The 15,397-nt window shown below is 38.0% G+C and overlaps 1 protein-coding gene across 1 annotated transcript; it reads left to right on the top strand.

Annotated features, from left to right (window-relative positions):
* Nucleotides 1-6,820: 6,820 nt before the first annotated feature.
* On the top strand, nt 6,821-7,709 carry LOC146937222 (uncharacterized). The gene is made up of 2 exons (XM_085749367.1): nt 6,821-7,135; nt 7,269-7,709. Exons 1-2 carry the CDS (start codon nt 6,821-6,823, stop codon nt 7,707-7,709), a joined length of 756 nt encoding a protein of 251 aa, XP_085605493.1.
* The last annotated feature ends 7,688 nt before the right edge of the window (nt 7,710-15,397 follow it).

The raw sequence follows: 15,397 nt of genomic DNA, 5'->3' as shown, positions 1-15,397 counted from the left end.
GAGAGAATGTTATGTATGATTTGATATAACCGGGGTAGCAAGATATTACTTAAGCAAGGGAAAAGCTAGAGCCTCGACATAGTAGTCGAGAACTAGCATGTTAGCAAGAATTTCTAGAATGTTAAGACGCGAAGTTTATTATCTTCGCACATAATCAAGGATAAGATAGCAAGCAAGTTAGGTCATGGTTTGATTAATTAATCTGTCCACCATGATAAAGAATTTACAAGCATGAATAAGTAAGAATTTACTGTTAATCGGATCGATCAAGGTTCCGAGGTAAACCTGTAAGCATGATTAGGTTTAACCTAAATAAACGACAAGACCATGATTAATTTAATGTAGGTGGCATGTCTCTTGCTATCCACGCCAGGGGGATGCAAGGGGTTCTCATAATGAGAACGATTCAAGCCGTAAGGGACCCGCATGTCACCGAGTAACAAGACGTAGGTGTTCGTGTCTCTTGTTATCCACATCAGGAGGATACGGGAGGTTCTCGACTCAAGGGGAACGGTTCAAGCCGTAAGGGACCCGCACGACACCGAGGGAGTCCGATGTAGGTACATCTGTCATGATGGGATTGTTCTCGGGGTTACTCCACCCAGGCATCTCCGTAAAATGAATCAAGATAATAATTGTTTGTTCAACGCTAACATAATAATGAATGAACTTATGCACGTTCACGTAGCTTATGTTATGATTATGTTTATGTTATTGCAAGAATGATTTCAAGCATCTCTAAGTTAAGAGCAAGAGCATGAGATGCTACAAGAAGTACAAGTCAGGTATAGAACAACGTAAAGAACATGATACCGATGACGATCTTAGGTTTCCCCTAATCGTCTGCTTTAGCATCGTGCCATGATTATGTTATGTTTAGGCCTCCATACATAGAGCGTATTCTTGGCAATGCGGTTTTAGGTTCCCCCCCCCCCCCTCGACCGCCATGACATGTATAGGAAGTGAAGCCTATAACAAGTGAGATAAGCCTATGACGAGTCTAGTATGCGCTACCATCTAGGAAACATGACCACACACGTATAATCAACCGTCATGTTGTATTTTAGACACGTGGTGACCGTAGGTTTCCCCTGAGGTTACCTATAGCCTAGGATTTAGGGGAACTCACTGAGACATTATGTCTCATCCCAATCCTTATTTGTTTCAGATAAATAGGTTGGATGGCAAGCTAGTAGCCGAATGGATGTTTCAACCGTCATGATGGATTTCAAGGATGTATTTTATTGTACTTTAGAAAAGATGAGTAGTATATCTTTGTACGAACGCATGTTGTTGTAAATAATATTCATTCGAAATTTTATTGTTGTATATTTTAATGCATCCAGTACTAAACGCATGTGCTAGACTTTCTAGATACGTCTGGTATGGGTGTTACAGATAATCTCGACGAAACATTAAGCCTAAGGTGCATAGTCAGAGTTTCGACGAAGCAAGGCTGAAAAAGAAATCTCGCGTCGAAGTCAAGCAAAAGGGCGGGAAAGCACGATTTCAAGCATTGAAGTGGTTTCCATGTAGTGGAAACGTGGGACATGCTGTTGTCTAAGATGGAGGAAGTGTTGATCATGGAGTTAGTGGTTCGACATCTAGGTTTTAGTATAAATAAGAGTTTCCAAGCCGGAAAATGGGTCGCAAATCATATACAGAATTTTACAACACTCAAACTACCGACGTCTAGGGAAATGAGTTATACAGAATGTATGTAAACTGATTTGTATACCACTCCTTTTATTTTAATGCAATGCATTTTACCTTTTCTTTGAGTTTACGTGAGTAACCTTACTTCTATCTCTTCTTTTATCTGCTTTGTTTTGAGCTTTTAATTGCAATCTCAAACCTGTCGATAGACAGTGCCTTTTACTGTCAAACATGTCCTGCTCTCTAAGCAACCTGAGTGCATTTCGTCGATTTTTTTAAACTCTTTTTCCTATAAAAAACCTTTGCACAACGATATTGAAATTTCTAGTTCGATTTCGCTTATAGTAATGAGAACTAGCCCCCGATTGCCAAAATCACGGGTAAACAAATTAGAACGCCCAGTGGGAGCCAATTTGTGCAATTGATTTTCAAAAACTTTTTTCAAAATCAAAAACCTTTTTTAAAAATCCATCTCTTTGAAGAGATCCATTTTTAGAATTTTGTTACTATTTCCGGGTAACTTTATTGCTAAAACCATCAATATTGTTTGTGTATGCATTTGAGAAGTGGTAAATCTATGGCTCCTCCTAGTTCATCCTCTTCACACTCATCTTCACAAGCACAACCTATACAAGCGACCTCTCCTTTGGGAGATTTAAACGAGTAAACCCCTATGGGGGCGACCATGGCTATGCCAGGCTCGACGGAAATGGAAGTAACCGCTCCTTCAATCGTTTCTATGTCCACTCAAATGACACGACCAGAAATGGGAACCGTTATACCCCCATTCACCGTAAGTGTTCCTTCGACTACCAGCATTCCAAGTTCTAGTGCTCCTTCAAATAGGCCTAGATTTGAGGATCAAAATGTAAATGTACAAAACGTATGGTATGCTAACTTCAATGATGGCAAATGTACATAATAGTGCTTCCATTTTTGCAGACCAAGAAAATCCGTTCACTATGCACAACGTACATAGTCCCTCAAGTTCTAGTATTTTTGGTCGGAATACTCTACCACCATTGACAACAGATTTGATGAATGTGTTGAGACAACAAATGGACAAGAGTAACCACGAAATGGTTAATTTGTTAACAAAACAAATTGGTACAGTGTTTAATCCTTTGATAAGGGAGACAAACCAGAGTTACTAAGCCTTAACCACACAAATGGGGAGAATAACATATTTTTTTGCACCTGCACAACCGGTTTACCAACCGGTTACACAAATACAAAATCAACAACCGTTGCGGTTAGTTGAACCAATGGTTCAGAGGCAACAACCTGTGCCTCAACCCCAACCGGTGGAACCAGTAATACAAGGTCAAACTGAAGTGATCTTGGTAGATAGAAATGATAATGTCGATGAAGTTGTTACGAATGTCAAAAAACAAAACATAGGAGTACATAACAATACAGCCAATTTGGTCGAAAATATAATGGCTTAAAATGGTTTAAATATTGGCTTGCATAGGCCAAACTTTGTTTCTCCTCTGTCGGAATTGGTGTTACAATCTGAAATTCCTAGGGGTTATAAAATTCCTAAGTTCACTAAATTTGCAGGGGATACCGGTGAGTCCACTGTCCAACATATCGCAAGATATTTGACGCAGGCAGGAGACCTAGAAAATGATGAGAATTTGAGGTTGAAATTCTTCCCCAATTCTCTAACAAAGAATGCCTTCACATGGTTTACTACTCTTGCACCGCATTCGATCCAACATTGGACTGATTTGGAATGGTTATTCCATGAGCAATTCTACATGGGCCAATCTAAAATAAGTCTAAAAGAATTGGCGAGTATCAAGAGGAGTTCCACTGAATCCATTGATGATTATCTCAATAGATTCAGATTATTAAAGGCAAGATGTTTCACTCAAGTGCTTGAACATGTGTTATTCGAAATGGCCGTTGGTGGCCTAGATTATTCCATTCAGAATTAGACACTCAACACTTGAGAGATATGGTTGCTTATATCACATCAGACAAAAGCAACCAAGAATTCGACATAGCTTTTGGTGATGTCAAAATAGAGGAGGTTGATATTGCTGATTTAAAACAAGGGCCCCCTTATACGTGTAAATCGTTAGGGCCCTTCGATGGGAATAATCCTGTCAAAACATGCAATGAAAGATATGTCCCCAAGACATATACGTTCGACGTAACCAAATGCGACGAGATTTATGGTCTCTTAGTTGCTGATAGTCAAGTGGTAGTACCTAAGGATGTAAAAATCCCACCACTGGAGCAATGTCAGATAAGAGGTTTTTGTAAACATCATAGCTTCTTGGGACATAACACCGCTCGATATTCCCTTTTCAGGGATTTGGTTCAGAATGGTCTTAGTGAAGGCAGATTGAAGTTTGGATACAAGCCAAAGCATCAAATGCATGTTAACTCTCATTCCATGAAAGATGTGAATATGATATACACTGATATTGCAGGCTGCAATGTAGTTGAAGCGAAAACCAATGTTGCAAACTGTCAGGAAGCAGCCCTCGTAAGGAATCCAAAAAACAATGAAGAGCTCGTCATTGAATTCCAAAATGACGAACGACTGATATCAGATTCACGCCTGAACAAATTGCATGGAACAAGATGGTTCCATATTTGACTGATAATGAAATCAAAAAAAGCCTTAAAGGCTGAATTACAACAAAAGATGGTTGTTGGAACCGTCGAAAAGGATGCTATCAAATCATTTAATGAAGAACACAAGGAAATGATAGTTGAGGGACAAAAATTTGATTGTGTCTTCAATGATGAAACTTCAGGGTTTGAGAAGGACCCACCTTCCTCGAACAAAAAGATTCAAGCCCAAGATCCAGTGGAGGAAATTGATTTAGGAGATGGATCAATTAAAAGGCCAACTTACGTAAGTTCTAAGATTGGCTCAGACTTCAAAGTTTGATTAGTGGCACTACTGAGGAAGTACAAGGATTGCTTCGCTTGGGATGACAGTGAAATGAAGGGGTTAAGTAGAAGTGTGGTGGAGCTGAAACTACCAATCCGGCCAGATAAAAAGATAGTAAAGCAACTTCCGAGATGATTTGCACCTCAAGTTTTGTCAAAGATCAAGGAAGAGATTGAAAGACTTCTCAAAAGTAAATTCATCCAAACTACGAGGTATGTTAAATGGTTAGCAAACATAGTTCATGTACTAAAGAAAAACGGGCCTATTAGAGTTTGTATAGACTTTAGAGATTTGAATAAGGCAACACCAAAGGACGAATACCCAATACCAGTCGCATAAATGCTTGTCGACTTTGCAGCAAGATTCAAATATCTAAGTATGCTTGATGCCTATTCTGGGTATAATCAGATTTTTATAGCTGAGGAATACGTGTCTAAGACCGCCTTTCCATGTCCCAGGGCTCTAGGCACATACAAATGGGTAATGATGCCATTTGGGTTGAATAATGCAGGAGCAACATACCAAAGAGCGATGAATTCGATGTTCCATCATTTCATTGGTAAATTTATGCAAGTTTATATCGATGATATTGTCGGAAAATCTTCGTCAGAAGAAGTCCACTTAAAGCATCTTTGACGCCATTCGAAAGAATGAAAAAATATGGATTAAAGATGAATCCATTAAAATGCGCCTTTGGAGTGCTTTCAGGTGACTTCTTAGGGTTTGTCATACATAAGAAGGGAATCGAGATAAATGAGAATAAAACTAAGGCGACTCTAGAGACTAAACCTCCGACAACAAAAAAGGAGCTTCAATCGTTGTTGGGGAAGATCAATTTCTTAAGAAGGTTTATTTCCAACTTAAGTAGTAAAATGCAAGTTTTTTCACCACTACTTTGACTGAAGAAAGAGGATAGTTTCTACTGGAGGCAAGAGCATCAACAGGCTTTTGACGCAATCAAGAGTTATTTGATTAAACCTTCGATTCTATTGCCCCCAATTAGGAACAAAAAGATGAAAGTGTACATCTCAGCATCCAATTCCACCATAGGTAGCATGCTGGCTCAAAAAGACGAGAATGTTAATGAAAGAGCCATATATTACCTAAGTTGGATCTTGAATGATGCAGAAACCAGATATAGTCCTGTTGAAAAGTTATGTCGGTGTCTATATTTCTCTTGTTCCAAGCTCAAGAAGTACATAAAGCCCATAGATTTTGATGTGTACTCACACTTTGATGTTGTGAAACATATGCTCTCGAAACCAATTCTACATAGTCAAGTCGGAAAATGGGCATTAGCTTTGTCAGAATTCTCATTGAACTATCAACCTTTGAAAGCTATAAAGGGGCTAATTGTTGCTGACTTCATAGTTGACCATTCTTTGGTCGAAGCAACACAAGGCTATGTCGAGAATCAGCCTTGGACTTTGTATTTTGAGGGTTCCAGTCATAAAAATGGGACTTGAGTTGGTATTTTCATATTGTCACCATTGAACATACCAACCAAGTTCAAATACAAAATTAAGGACTTTTGCTCTAACAACGAGGTTGAATATGAAGCCTTAATAGTGGGATTGGAAATTCTACTAGGATTGTGGGCAAAGAACGTGGTAATAAAGGGAGGTTCAGAATTGGTGGTGAAGCAGTTAACGAAGGAATACAAGTGCATAAGTTAGAATTTACTTTCATACTTTGTTTATGCTAGTTCTTTATTAAGAAATTTTGAATCTATTAGTCTTCAACACGTACCCAGGATTGAAAACCAAGTGGCATATGACCTAGCACAGGACACTTCAGGGTATAAAATTTCTACACAGAAATTGCATGAGTTAATCGAAATCAAGGATAAATTGGTTCCTACTGAATGTCCTTCGACAGAGTTGTCCATGACAAAGCTTGGGGTGGGGGGGGGGGGGGGGGGGGGGCAGAAAAGGAACCAGATCTTCTAGATTTTTATAATCTGTACTCTTACCCTGAGGTGTTCGATATTTTTGAAATTTTTGCCATTGACAATCTACCATACAACGATTGGAGAAAGCCGATTGTTGATTATCTAGAGAACCCATCAGGCGCATTTAGTTGAAAGATTAAATATAGGGCCTTGAGTTATGTCATTATTGGGAATGAGTTGTTTAAGAAAACGACTGAAGGAGTACTGCTCAAGTGCTTAAATAAAAATGAGGCTTTTGTCGCCATCTCTAGTGTTCACAGTTGAGCATGTGGCTCTCACCAAGCAGGTCATAAGATGAAATGGCTAATGTTTCGATAAGGATTGTATTGGCCATCCATGTTGAAGGATGTATTGATTTTGCAAAAGGGTGCCAAGAGTGCCAGAAGCATGTGGGAATTCAGCATGTACCAGCAAGCGAATTACATTCAATAATAAACCCTTGGCCATTCAGGGCTTGGGCTTTGGACGTGATCGGCGAGATTCATCCCAAATCATCTAAAGATCATCACTTTATTTTGGTCGGGATTGATTATTTCACCAAATGGATTGAGGTTGTCCCCTTACCCAAAGTTGATCAGAAGGCCGTGATTAGATTCATTAAAACTCACACTTGTGTAGGTTTGGGGTGCCTGAAACTATTACTACAGACCAAGGGTCGGATTTCGGTGGCCATAAAATGGTCAAGTTCACTGAGCAAGTGGGTTTTTGCTTACTTCGACGCCGTATTATGCCCAAGCAAACAAACAGGTCGAGGTGGCTGAAAAAACCATTATTGATTCAATCAAGAAGCAGATAGATGGCCAATCCAGAAACTGGCATGTCATTTTAGACCAAACCCTTTGGGCTTTTGGAACTTCTCCCAAGAAATCAATCAATTCTACCCCATTTCGTCTAGTGGTTGGGCACGATGTAGTTTTTCCCGTAGAAATTCATGTGCAATCAGCCACGGTTCAGAGGCAAATGGAAATTCCATCGGATCATTATTGGAATATGATGATAGATGAAATGGTTGATTTAGATAAAGAAATGATGATGACACTGGAGACACTTGTGAGACAAAAAGAACGTGTCGCCAAAGCCTATAACAAGAAGGTGAAGCCAAAATCTTTTTGCATTGGAGATTTTGTTTGGAAAGTGTTGTTACCTATGGACAAAAAAGACAAAGTCTTGGGTAAATGGTCACCTTGATGGGAAGGACCATTTGAGGTGATACAAATATTCTCCAATGGTGCCTACGAGACGGAAGAATTGGCCCCTATCAAGAGAATATTCAGGATAAATGGCAAATATCTGAAAAGGTATAAGCCTATGCTGCAGGAAGTTAAACTTGGCGCATGAAAACAAAAACAAAGTCAGTTAGCGCCAGGAGATAATAAATGTTTTGCAAAGTCTAGTTGAGTACAAAGATGCAAAAAATCAAAATGGCATGTTTTATTTGAAGAGTCAACTAATGGGCCAGAGTCAACTAATGGAGGTAAAACCATTTGAAATACATATTCGACAAATAGTTGTTGGTCCCTAATAAAGAAATGAAGTTAAAAGTCTTCTGATTCGAGGAAACAAAATTGGACCAAAAACCAGGCAATCTCGATGTCGAAGCGACAGAAAAGACAGGTATTTGTCAGTAAGTAGTCATCATCAGAACCTGGAAATGACTAATAAATATCTGGCTTTCTCCCATGACCCCGACAAGTGTGGTTCGAAGTGCAAGTTAACTGATAAACAAATTCTGGGACAAGTGTCCTGGTCCCAAAATGCCCCTAGAGATGAGGAGGGCCTCCAACATTCATAATGGCTTCTTTCCAATTGTCCAATTGGCGACAGTCAAAAAGATCTTTGTAAGTGAAGAAGGCATCGCCGACTAGGGATCGACAAGACAAAAACATCATCATGAAGTACCGAGCCCCATCAGAACCATACTTGGCCACTTTCCGAAGAATAAACTGATTTCCATCAGGTTAGGACGTCCACCTTGAAGCATTTGGGATGCCAAAATGACCGAATATTCAGCACGACCACTGCGGGATAACTTCTGCATGAAAGCCCGTTTCCTAGTACAAGGCCAATAATCAGTAAGGTACTTCAAACAATTTCGTGGTAAGGCTCGCAATACTGCCTTTTTGTTGGAAATTTTCTGGTGATTGGTAGAGGTAGTTCCAAAAATCAAAAGGTTTTGAACTCTAGAAATGGTTATCCTTTTGGAAATATGGATTATAATGTCTTCAGGGAGCATATCCATTACATAAAAGCCATAGCAAATGCTAAACCACGAGTAAAAAATGAACAGACTAAATGAGTTTTATTGTGACAACAAGAGAAAACGGTTTGTAAGTACCGACGTATCTCCTTATTTGTAGTAACCGTCACGTATGGGGCAGCTCCAAAAATAGTGGGAAGTTGGTCAAACTTGACATTGAGGAACAGTTACTGATTGGAGGATAAATGGTTTGAGGCATTGCCAAAAGTGAATGTCTTTGCAAGACCACATCGAGAGGGTAATCTAAAAGAGCAGAAAGATTATGGTGTTGGATATTAGAAGCACATGAAGCAGTCTCAAAAAATGCTTATCTTTTCCTTATTGATGAAAATTTTGTCGTCGAAAATGGCATTTTTGGGGGGCATTTGTTAGCCTGTAAATTTGACAGGCTCATTTAATATGGTCAACAATTGTTTGACCTTTAACTTTGCAGGAATTAAAGAGCCTTCTCATTTCAATTGGAGAATCTCGACGAAACATTAGCCTAAGGCGCATAGTCAGAGTTTCGACCAAGGAAGGCTGAAAAAGCAATCCCGCGTCGAAGTGAAGCAAAAGGGCGGGAAAGCACGATTTCAAGCATTGAAACGGTTTCCATGTAGTGGAAACGAGGGACATGCAGTTGTCCAAGATGGAGGAAGTGCTGATCATGGAGTTAGTGGTTCGTCATCTAGGTTTTAGTATAAATAAGAGTTTCCAAGCTGGAAAATGAGTTGCAAATCATATACATAATTCTACAACACTTAAACTACCGGCGTCTAGGGAAATGAGTTATACAGAATGTATGTAAACTGATTTGTAGACCACCCCTTTTATTTTAATGCAATGCATTTTACCTTTTCTTTGAGTTTACGTGCGTAAACTTACTTTCATCTTTTCTTTTATCTGCTTTGTTTTAAGATTTTAATTGCAATCTCAAACCTGTTGAGAGACAGTGCCTTTTACTATCAAACTCGTCCTACTCTCTAAGCAACCTGAGTGCATTTCATGGTTTTTTTTCAAACTATTTTTCCTATAAAAACCTTTGCACAACGGTCTTGAGATTTCTAGTTCGATCTCGCTTGTAATAATCAGAACTAACCCCCCCCCCCCCCCCAAGTTGTTCAAAAAGTTAGCCAACCTAAAACTAATAAAATGAATGTTGTTACACTTAGGAATGGTAGGCAACTAGAGGACCCCGTAGGAAAGGCTAAACCTAATGAGATTGAGAAAGAGATTAGAGAGCCACAAGGTGAGGAAACTAGGGTAGAAAGCGAAAAACTAACTACGCAACCTCCTTTTAAACCAAAAATTCCTTTCCCACAAAGGTTCGCTAAGTCTAAGCTAGATGAGAAATTTAAGAAGGTTATCGAAATGACGAATAAAATCTACATTGATGTGCCTTTCACCGAAGTTCCAACTCAAATGCATACCTATGCTAAATTTCTAAAAGAAATTCTTTCTAAAAAAAGGAAAATTGAGGAGTGTGAGACAGTTAACCTTACGGAAGAATGTAGTGCCATCATACCATGTGTCATAGGGTTCGAGATAGTGAAAAAGGCAATGTGTGATTTAGGAGCTAGTGTCAGTTTGATGATGTTGTCTCTTTATGAAATGTTGGGAATAGGGGAACTTAAGTCAACAAGGATGACCGTACAATTAGCAGACCGTTCTGTTAAGTACCCAGCTGGAATTATAGAGGATGTCACGGTCAAAGTAGGAGAGATTTACATCCCCGCTGATTTTGTTGTGATGGAAATGGAGGAAGACAACCAAGTATGAATTCTTTTGGGAAGACCCTTCCTTGCTACCGCAGGAGCCATAATTGATGTTAAGCATGGTAAGTTGGCATTCAATGTTGGTAAAGAAACTGTTGAATTTGAACTTGCTAAAATAATGAAAAGTCCACTTCCGTTTAGGACTCTTGTTGCATGATAGATATAATCGACTGTTGTGTAAAAGAATGCTCTTTAGCATCAATTACATGGTTTGGAGATATGCTTGGTAAACAATGCAGGTACAAAGCTAGAAGAAGATGCCCAAGCTTACGAAGAGCTATTGGATGAAAATCCTCCCGTGGAAGACTTGGGTGTGGAAGAGTTAGTGGAAGAGGAACCAACCCCTCTACCAAAAGAAGCACCAAAAGTGGAGCTTAAGCCGCTCCCATCGAATCTAAGGTATGAATTCTTGGGCCCTAAATCAACTTACCCTGTTATTCTGAATGCTAGCCTAAATGAGGTAGAAACTGAAAAATTACTTAATGTCCTCAAGAAATATCCTCAAGCTACATGGTACACCATGTAGCTTTAGGAATAAACTCCTCATTGTGTATGCATAGAATACTTCTTGAAGAGGACTATAAACCCTCCATTGAACATCAAAGAAGGTTAAATCCTAATATGAAATAAGTTGTGAAAAAGGAAGTTTTAAAACTCTTAGATGTAGGTGTCATCTATCCAATTTCTGATTCTAAATGGGTTAGCCCAGTTCGAGTAGTACCTAAAAAGGGTGGTCATACAGTTATTAAAAATGATAAAAATGAATTCATTGCAACTAGAACTGTCACTGGTTGGAGAATGTGTATTGATTATAGGAAGCTTAACAAAGCAACCCGTAAAGATCACTTCCCACTCCCTTTTATAAACCAAATATTAGAAAGGTTAGCTAAGCATTCACATTTTTGTTACTTAGATGGTTATTCTGAATTCTTCCAAATACCCATTCACCCTAATGACCAAGAGAAAACTAATTTCACATGCCCTTTTGACACTTTTTCCTATAGGAGGATGCCTTTTGGTCTTTGCAATGCTCCCGCTACTTTTCAAAGATGTATGATGTTTATATTTTCTAATTTTGTTGAAAATATAATGGAAGTTTTTATGGATGATTTTTCTATGCATGGATCTAGTTTTGATAATTGTTTGACTAACCTGGAAAAAGTTTTCGAAAGATGTGAGCAGGTGAACCTAGTTTTGAATTGGGAAAAATGTCACTTCATGGTAAGAGAAGGAATTGTCCTAGGACACTTGGTCTCTGAACGGGGTATAGAGGTAGACAAAGTAAAAATTGAAATTATTGAAAAAATGCTACCTCCCACCTCGGTCAAAGAAGTAAGAAGTTTCATAGGACATGCGGGGTTCTACAGCTGTTTCATTAAAGATTTTTCATCAATTACTAAGCCACTAACAAGCCTGCTTCTTAAGGATGCAGATTTTGTCTTTGATGATCTATGCCTAAAAGCATTTTGCAGGTTAAAGGAAGCTTTAGTCACTGCCCCAATCATACAACCACCGGATTGGAACTTGCCTTTTAAAATAATGTGTGATGTAAGTGACTATGCAGTTGTGGCGTTGTTGGGTCAAAGAAAGGACAAGAAGATGCATGTTATATACTATGCAAGTAAGACCCTAGGGCACAAGTAAATTATGCCACAATAGAGAAAGAATTGTTAGCGGTAGTCTATGCCGTCGACAAATTTTGGCCATACTTAGTAGGATCAAAAATCATTGTTTACACAGATCACTCGGCGATAAAATATTTGTTAAACAAAAAAGATGCCAAACCGAGATTGATCTGATGGATTTTGCTCCTCCAAGAATTTGACCTTGAAATAAAAGATAAAAAGGGTACTGAAAATGTTGTAGCTGATCACTTGTCCCGTCTTAGGGAGATCAATGAGGATGAGTTGCTCATGGATGATTCCTTCCCAGATGACCAACTCTTCTTATTGGCACAAACTAACGCACCTTGGTATTCAGATTTTGTTAATTTTCTTGCAGCAGGAGTACTACCTCCTAATTTGAGCTACCAGCAAAAGAAGAAGTTCTTTCATGATCTCAAGCACTTATATTGGGATGAGCCTTACCTCTTCAAAAGGGGCTCAGATGGAATTTTCAAAAGATGCATCCCTGAAAACGAGGTAAGTAGCATTCTGATTCATTGATACTCTTCTTCCTATGGTGGCCACGCCAATTCTCAAAAGACCTCTTTCAAAATTCTTCAGTCTAGTTTCTGGTGGCCATCTCTTTTTAAGGATGTGCATCTATTTGTTTCTAGGTGTGACCAATGTCAACATAACGGTAATATTACTAAGAGAAATGAGATGCCTTTAAACTCTATCCTTGAAGTCAAAATCTTCGATGTATGGGACATTGATTTCATGATGCCATTCCCTTCTTCTTTTGCAAATCAATACATTTTGGTAGTGGTTGACTATGTGTCCAAATGGATTGAGGCTATCGCCTCTCCTATTAATGATGCACATGTTATAGAACTATTTAAGAAAATAATTTTTCCAAGGTTTGGGGTGCCAAAGGTTGTAATAAGCGATGGGGGGTCTCACTTAATTTCTAAACATTTTGAAAAACTTTTACAAAAATTGGGAGTGAAACAAAAAGTTGCAACCGCCTACCATCCACAAACTGGTGGTCAAGTTGAGGTCTCAAATAGGCAAATAAAAGCTATTCTTGAAAAAACTGTTTTAATTTCTAGAAAATATTGGTCAATTAAGCTTGATGATGCTCTTTAGGCTTATCAGATGGCATACAAGACTCCCATTGGAATGACTCCTTTCAAACTAATTTATGGGAAGTCATGTCACCTTCTGGTGGAACTAGAACACAAGGCTTATTGGGCAATTAAGAACCTCAACTTAGACCCAAAATTAGCTGGTGAAAAAAGAAAACTTCAATTGAGCGAGTTAAAAGAACTTAGGATGGATGCTTATGAAAATGCCCGCATTTACAAAGAAAGAACTAAAAAAATGGCATGACAAGCATATCATTAAAAAGGACTTCAAGAGCGGTGACCTCGTGCTACTCTTCAACTCTAGATTGAAACTTTTTCCAGGAAAACAAAGGTCAAGATGGTCCGGTCCTTTTCAAGTCCGCAAGGTCTACCCTTATGGGGCATTCGAGATTTTCTATGAAGAAACTGGATCATTCAAAGTTAATGGCTGTTTTATCTTGGTTTTCGGGTGTCAAACATTGATTACGTTTGAACCTTTTTAACCGGTGATATCTCATTTTTTCTTGGGAAGGGAAAAAGTAAGCAAAACCCTTGAGAATCGAGGTTTGGGAGTTGTTTTCGCTACGGGAAGGTGTTAGGCACCCATAACGACTATAGTATCCTATAGGAACCGTCTTTAATTTCTACGCGCGCGCTTTATTTTTAAATGCTATTTGGAAATGATATTTACACCTAAGGTTTTACTAAGTGAAGAATTGGAGGGAGAAGAAAGTGTTTGAATTTTTATTTTATTTGAATTGAAGGAATTTTGTTCCTTGCCTACGTACCCGTTTAAGGGATCAAATCCACCGTAGTTCTCTTCCAAAAAATGTTTTTGTTTTTGTTGGTTGATTTTAAGTTTGAAAATTGGAATTTTGAAGAATGAGAGAAGGAGGCCTCAAGGGCATGAGATTGTAAAAATGTGAGGTTGAATTAGTCATTTGCAAAAGAAAGTCTAAGTATGATTAAAATTCTTTAAGATTTTTTGTTTAAGAAAAGAATAGGAAAATTCAATGGGATTTTGATCCCAAGGTTTATTTAGAAAAAATATTTGAGTGATATTGTTCAAGTTTTTTGGAAAATTGTTTTTCTAAATGTAAAGCCTAATCATTCATCTAAACATACAATCCTAAACATACATCTAAACATGCATACTCTAGCTATATACCTAAAGTGATGTGTGTGCATGTGTCGGTGCTTGTGTCAGTGTACATCATTAGAGTCCATTGTCCTTTACATCATGCCCTAGTTTACATTCTATGGTCTTGCAAGGATTTAAAATTGCATAAAAGTAAAATACAAGAATTCCTAAGTTTTTACATTCTAAGTCTTTGCATGAAATTCAAAGGCAAGAAAGGAGATGAAGATGCAAGATGAGATGCTTATGAAACATGAAGAAGGATAGTTAGTAGAACTAGATGTAATATAGAAAAGAATAGGCAAGAAAATATTAAGCAAATCAATGAGAATTAGCACTAAAAAGTGGCAAAGACATGCCTAAAATTTACCAAGGTATGAAAGCAAGATCATGACCTATAATTTTCATATCCTTTGCAAATTTCCAAAGGGGTTTTATTTCAGCATATGACATGAAAATTATAAGACCATATTAGACCAAGAATTATGGCACATTTTAAGCACATTTCACACTTTATTTCCACAAACAATTATTCACATGGCTTGTGAAACAAGTAACTATCCACAACACTTTAACATTCAGTAGAAACACATTAAATGCAGATATAAGCTCATCACAAATCCACATATCGTAAATCAATAGCATGTGCCAAGGATTAGAATCAAGATCATGCAAAAATCTCACAAAAAATTAGCACAAAGTAACACAAAATCACAAGAAAATTCCACATACATTTTTGCAAATTTTTTAACATGCCAAACGTCATAAGAAACAATTTTCAAGTGTCGAAAATAATTGCAAGAGAGTCCACCAATTTTCGGAAGTTTTTAACAAGATTTTTTTTTTAGAAATAGAAAAGAATTGAATTAACAAAGGAACGAATTATTTCCTCATTTTTTGACCAACACTTAATGTATAAATACATCAAGATTCCTCAAAAAATATCAAGAAAATTATTCGCACATTTTTGGGGACTTTTTTGAAAGTTTTGGATGAGAC

The sequence above is a fragment of the Medicago sativa genome, chromosome 3, assembly GCF_051527215.1.
Source record: "Medicago sativa cultivar Bolivia chromosome 3, Bolivia_mono, whole genome shotgun sequence".
NCBI lineage: Eukaryota > Viridiplantae > Streptophyta > Magnoliopsida > Fabales > Fabaceae > Medicago > Medicago sativa.
The sequence above is the reverse complement of the archived record's forward strand: the minus strand, read 5'-3'. Positions and strand labels throughout refer to the sequence as shown.

Coding starts and splice junctions, on each gene's coding strand:
- LOC146937222 (XM_085749367.1), top strand. CDS start 6,821: ATGGCTAATGTTTCGATAAGGATTGTATTGGCCATCCATGTTGAAGGA. Junction 7,136..7,268: donor TCATTAAAACTCACACTTGT/GTAGGTTTGGGG, acceptor GCAAACAAACAG/GTCGAGGTGGCTGAAAAAAC.